Here is a 6,000-nt window from a genome sequence, read left to right as displayed (position 1 = left end):
TCAATTTTGGTAGAGCTTTGCAGCCCACGATAAATGGAACTGTCATCCTTGAATTGTTCTTCCGATTGGTAAAAACACACAGAGCATAGACAATGCAAGGCTATGTGTGCCTTAGTTAAAAATCTCCATAAAAGACGCAAAAGATCTCAAATAATGTTATAACAGATGTTGAACTGCATTGATATGTGCTATAGATTAATGTGTAATTATAATTTTATATTGTGCATGCAACAGGGCAAAGTTACATGCAGTTACACATACACAGACTTACACAGTACTCACTTGTGTAAATACAGAGTATTGAACACTGTAATATTAAGCACACTCCAGGGCAATCTTTCCACATCATCAATCTACAATAAACGAAATTAAATATCTGGAGTCGAATGTGTTCAGCACCATGGACAGCAGCCCGACTCAATAATAGCTGCAATATAAAAGGGTCGTCGTAACGAAACACAACTAGGTCTCTTTGCTGAGTCCACATTCATTATTCACTTAATTCATTAACACTATTCAGCAGTCTGTGTGACTGTGAGAGACGAGTGTATTGTGTTTTGTGGCGCATTCCGTCTGCCATGCTATTAATTGTTGGTCTATGAACACATGCGTCAGATGGACGTCTTTGGACATCGCGTCGCTTCTCGATGTTTTCTGTTACGTGTTGCGTTTTAATGAGATGTGTCAAATTACAAACTTTTTTGAAAAGACACATCGACAGTGCTCCATTGTGTTGCATCAAAACTGATTTGTGCAAACTGGCGATCTGTGCACACACGTCTCTATGTTGTTTGTGTCACGTTTAAACACGACGTGCCCAAGGCTCAACTTTTTAAAACACACTTTCTCTCTTTAAACCCAAACAGCAACATGACTGCTTTACTTCATGCCGTTGTTAATCCAATCGCCACGGTCAACGATTCCTAACAAAGCGATCGATGGTGCTCAATTTAAAGAGCTTCAGGTTACGCGTCAGCGCCTTCCTAAACAATATCATGCGGTCTTCCTTCCACGTGACCCCGTCTGCACCGAGCGCTGCATGTAATGCCAGCAGCTCCAGTAGCCTATCATTATGACAGCGTTTGGTTTGGTTAATAAATAAATGCATTGCACACACCTAAACACATCAAAAGGCTGCCTGTCACATATCAAATGTTGCGTTTTAATTAAGATAATTACATGCTTTGAATAAACTCCACGAACCCTTGACATGGTGCCGCTGAGGTCATTTAATATGATATTAGCCGGTTGGTTTCCACTTACTGGAACTGCTTCTCAATGTATTTTTATTCTTATGGCGTGCATCAACTAGATGAATGTCCTCATGAATATTGAGAATAACCTCAGGTAGAATGTATTACATTGGGCTAATAACCTAGTCATGTCTAGATAGACCAGGCATGCGTAACATCATGTTAAAACGCATTATATTCTTTAAAAGTTTACGAATAGACTGTATTTGCGGTAGCTTAACTGTACTTAAAATAATTTATGAAAAACATCTGCTTGCAATGTGCACTATGAATGACGTTTATTATATGAATAGGTAAATGTTAGGCCTATAATGCAACAGAGAAATTGTATTTGCTTGCAATTGACAGTATATTTATTTGTTATAACTTAAAACATATTATAATGCATTGTAGCGTTTTATGGGCAGATTTAACTGTTTATAGTGTTTATTTATTATATAATATTTAAGTGTTATAAATGTGACTCCGTTAATTCGTGAGCAACTATACTATTATGCATTATGAAAAACCTCTATAACGCATGCATTAAATCTACAGGGTTCATAGAAAGTGTTACCAAATCTCCTTCTTCTTCAACGTCAGCTCAAGTTTGATCAATATCGCCCTGCTGGTCCAACTGGAGGAGCCGCTCGCACTCACTCTGAATGTGATGCTCTCAGTCGCCTCGACCATCTTCAGCACCAGTCTCTCTCTCTCTCTCTCTCTCTCTCTCTCTGTCTCTCAGTCTGTCTCTCTCCTCACATGCAGAAGAATTGTTCTCCATGAGTCGCTCCGCTTCACTCACGGCTGGATTTCTGCGTTTATGATTCTCCTCAAACAGTTCGTTTTCTAAGGCTTGATTTTTGAGGCAGAAGAGAAAATGGCTCAAAGCGCGCTGCTTTTTTTATCATGGCTATTCGGCACATCTCTAGCTGGCTTCCCCAATCAAATAAATATCGGTGAGTCCGTCCGGATATGCTTGATTTCTTTGGCTTTGTGTGTCGATGTGTGGTTTCGATGCATGTGCATTAGGTGATAGGCTATGTGAAGACGGTATTATTGCCCGCGGTATTAAGTGCACTAACGCAATCTAAGGAATCATCGCCAATGATACCAAACAGAATTTTCATAAGTAATAAAACGATTATGCAAAAATGTCTAGGTTTTCCGCTCTGCATGCATGTCAGCTATCAATCGCTTTTCATAAACTTAAGAGAAAGTTCCTTCCTACGAATGGAGGCGAATCGAATTAAGTCCGTGTATAACAATGTTGGAACACATCCATAAATGTTAAAGCCAGGTGTTTTATACAGTCTTTATAAGCATGAAATCTATGCATCATCTCTGATTCATTGCTGTTTGGTCTTCATAAAGGTGGGCTCTTCATGCGTTCCACCGTGCAAGAACACAGCGCTTTCAGATTCGCTGTGCAGCTCTACAACACCAATCAGAACACGACTGAGAAACCCTTCCATCTCAATTACAACGTAGATAACCTGGAGTCCTCCAACAGTTTCTCTGTCACTCATGCATGTGAGTACTGTGAGCTTTTACCTCGATGCTGCTTCATATCACTGCCTGAACGAGACTGAGGAATAATCTGAGGATGTGTGCAAACCTTTTCCATGAACTGTGATAATCATCATCTTTGTCCATCTGTAACAAACCAGTCCCTACTTTGACAGATTTCAGATTAATTCAGCAATATAATAAGTGGAGAAACACTGAAGTGGGCTATTCTGCAGTGAAGAGTTTCTATTACCCCATATATTATCCTGTAATCTTGTAATGATCCAGTTACTGCTTTCAGTTGTGCACCACCTATTAACACCAAGCCTCATTGTGGACTTCAGATGCAATTTATTGGTATTGAATAGCTTGATATTAATGATAGTCGCACAAATCATAACGAAAGCAAGGCATACAGTGACACAAAATAAGAGCAAAATAAAAAAATACAAGGACAGAACAGATACGGCTAAATTTAGAAGCCAGAGTACCATAACACAAAGAGATGTGTTTTCAGCTGGGTTTCGAGTTCGGATAGGGTGGAGAGGTCACGGAGGGACCGGGAGAGAATTTCATAGTTTCGGCCTGATATTACTTTTTTCTAGCATCTTGTTTTTTTCTCTAAGAAACGTCTGATATTTATCAGAATTCTTGCTTTTGAAAATGTTTAGTTTTTTTTCCCCTCAGTCTTTGTGGTTGGCTTTAGCGTCACGCTTGCTTAGTACATGACAAGTCGTTTTGTATTTCTGCTTTGATGTTTTTGTGATTGAATCCCTTTGTAATTATGACAGTTCTTTTGCGGCACCCATGCTTGCCCAGTCTGATTTGCAAGTGAAAGTGTTGCAATAAGAGGATGAGCATTCCGTGATAGAAGTGCTTTGTGGGCACAGTCTGTCGGTATTTCTGAGTCAAAATCACTTTGAATTCAAAAGCAAGTTCCCTTGGCAACGCTGAATAACCCCAGCACTGTAGAGGTACAGATAGGTGTGAGAAAGATAGCATAAATGATTACACAACCTCAGTTTGTTATGGAATTATTGGAGAAACACAAAGATTTTTTATTTATTTTTTTGTGGGGGGGGACTGAATATTACCTACTAGACTTTGTACACTCACTTTTCATCTTAGGTTTTTTTTTTTTATTAAACAGTGGTTGGCCAATATTGATATTTAGAGAGGAGGGTGGTGAATAGATATAAACAAAATTATCCACTGGGAAAGTTGATGGTAGTTTTTTTTGGAAATGATGATGTGACATTTTTATGAAACCAAACCTGTAGCAGCGAGTACTAAACCTGTCCAGTACGTTTAAATATCTGCAATCTTATTCTGATTTTCAGTGGCATTTTTGAGGGCAGTTTTTTTTGTCTATGCAAACTTTTTCTTGTAAATTCTTAAATGTAGTCAATAAATGCATTTAGAATAATATTTAGAATAATAAGACACCACAGGGCTCAAAAAATATATCTTTGCACTGCAGCACAGAAGCAGTATATGAAGTGGCATTTAGATATATTTACATAGACTGTTTAATGCAGCTCGGAGATGTCATGTGTGCATTTACATTGTGATTTACAATTGCATAAATAATGTTATGGGATTAACATTTTAAATATAACAGATAGTGAATATAGAAATATGAAGCATTGTATGAGAAAATACATAAGACAGTAAAATACCAGTAGGTGGTGGCAAGTCACTGTCTATATGAGTGAGTCACTGATTCATTCAAAACAGCTCATTCATTCAGGATCAAAGTAAGTGACTTTACAAATAGGTCATTGATTTATTGGATTCAAATTAATTATTTTATTAATTACGTACCATTGGATAAAGTATAAATTAGCGATGATTTTAAAAGGCCACCCTAAGGTGAAAAAATGACCATTTCTATTAATTCAGTTCCATTAAATTTAGAAATATCCATGCATTATCAGATTTATCAGCCTGACAAACCATTTTCTTGGATTTCTGACTATAGATGTCTGATAAACCAAAAGTACACTTATCATTACTTCACAGTTATATGCATTATTGTATACGCATATTAAGCAAGTTTCTGTAGATGTGCAGCTTCAGTTGCTATCTGATATCTGACCGTGATATCCAGCAAGCCCTTAGAACTGAATATTTTCACTTATTTAGCACATTCAGTGAAGCTCTCCACCAGTTGCTTTACTCATTCACACACTTTTGTGCTGATCTGATCCTCAGCACCCTTGTGGATCTGTAAACCTCTCTCTAACCTCTGCAGTGTCATCTCATTAAAAAACAGACCTCATATTGCTTTACTGCACTGACTGGCATTAGAAAAAAAAGAAGAAAAACCCTACACATAGGCAGCCAATCAAACTGGAAGTGTCAAGGTGGGGGTTAAGTGTGGTTAAGGTGGCGTGGATCTCCATGTTATGTTGAGCGGCGATCACATACTAATGAGGTGTCTGCACTGATAAGAGCATAGGCGTTAAGAAAATGAGTGAATAAATAACTGAGAACATTGAGGAGCACATGGCTGGGGGAGAAGGAAACTGGATTTTAGCAATCCAAATAAATGAAGGGGTGCAGCAGTCCTGAGAGCCTCCTTACAAAGCATTGAGAAAATTACTCAAGAATGTCTATAACATCTGATTCATTATCACTTTTTAATGCCAGTGTCATTTTTAAATGTGGCACAAGCTGTTAGCTGGCATGATGATCTTATATTAAACAGGGTATTGACAAAAAATAAAATAAAAAATAAATTGGGATTTCATTTAATCCATTTGGAATTTTTATGGATGTTGAAAATGGACGTTTCATACCAGAATGGATCCAGTGTCAGTGTGAATGTGCTAAAATAATGCTTATTAAACTGGTTATGACTATTTGTTAGCAATATTTATTTGTTTATTTGTTAACATTGATATTAACCTTTTAAACTGATATTAAACTTTAACCAACGTTTGGGAATGGTAAGATTTTTGAAAGTCTCTTCTGCTCACCAAGGATGCATTTGTTTGATCAAAAATACAGTTAAAAATGTGAAATATTACTACATTTTAAAATCACTGTTTTCTATGTGAATATATTGTAAAATGTAATTTATTCCTGTGATGCAAAGCTGAATTTTCAGCATTATTACTCCAGTCTTCATCTTTCAGAAATCATTTTAATATGCTGATTTGCTGCTCAAGAATCATTTCTGGTTGTTATTAATGTTGAAAACAGTTGTGAAAGTGAAAACACTTCATTATTGTATTTTATTTTATTTATTTATTTA

General features: G+C 37.0%; 1 protein-coding gene across 1 annotated transcript in view; it reads left to right on the top strand.

Moving 5' to 3' along the window:
- The first annotated feature begins 1,992 nt into the window (after positions 1–1,992).
- gria3b (glutamate receptor, ionotropic, AMPA 3b) overlaps positions 1,993–6,000 on the top strand; it is a 115,092-nt gene continuing 111,084 nt past the window's right edge. The window contains exons 1-2 of the mRNA XM_079390144.1: positions 1,993–2,191; positions 2,607–2,765. Of these exons, the coding sequence (XP_079246270.1) occupies positions 2,113–2,191; positions 2,607–2,765 (238 nt within the window). The 5' untranslated portion in view covers positions 1,993–2,112. The remainder of the gene's footprint in view (positions 2,192–2,606; positions 2,766–6,000) is intronic.

This window comes from Barbus barbus (assembly GCF_936440315.1).
Source record: "Barbus barbus genome assembly, chromosome: 33".
Classification (NCBI taxonomy): domain Eukaryota; kingdom Metazoa; phylum Chordata; class Actinopteri; order Cypriniformes; family Cyprinidae; genus Barbus; species Barbus barbus.
The sequence above is the reverse complement of the archived record's forward strand: the minus strand, read 5'-3'. Positions and strand labels throughout refer to the sequence as shown.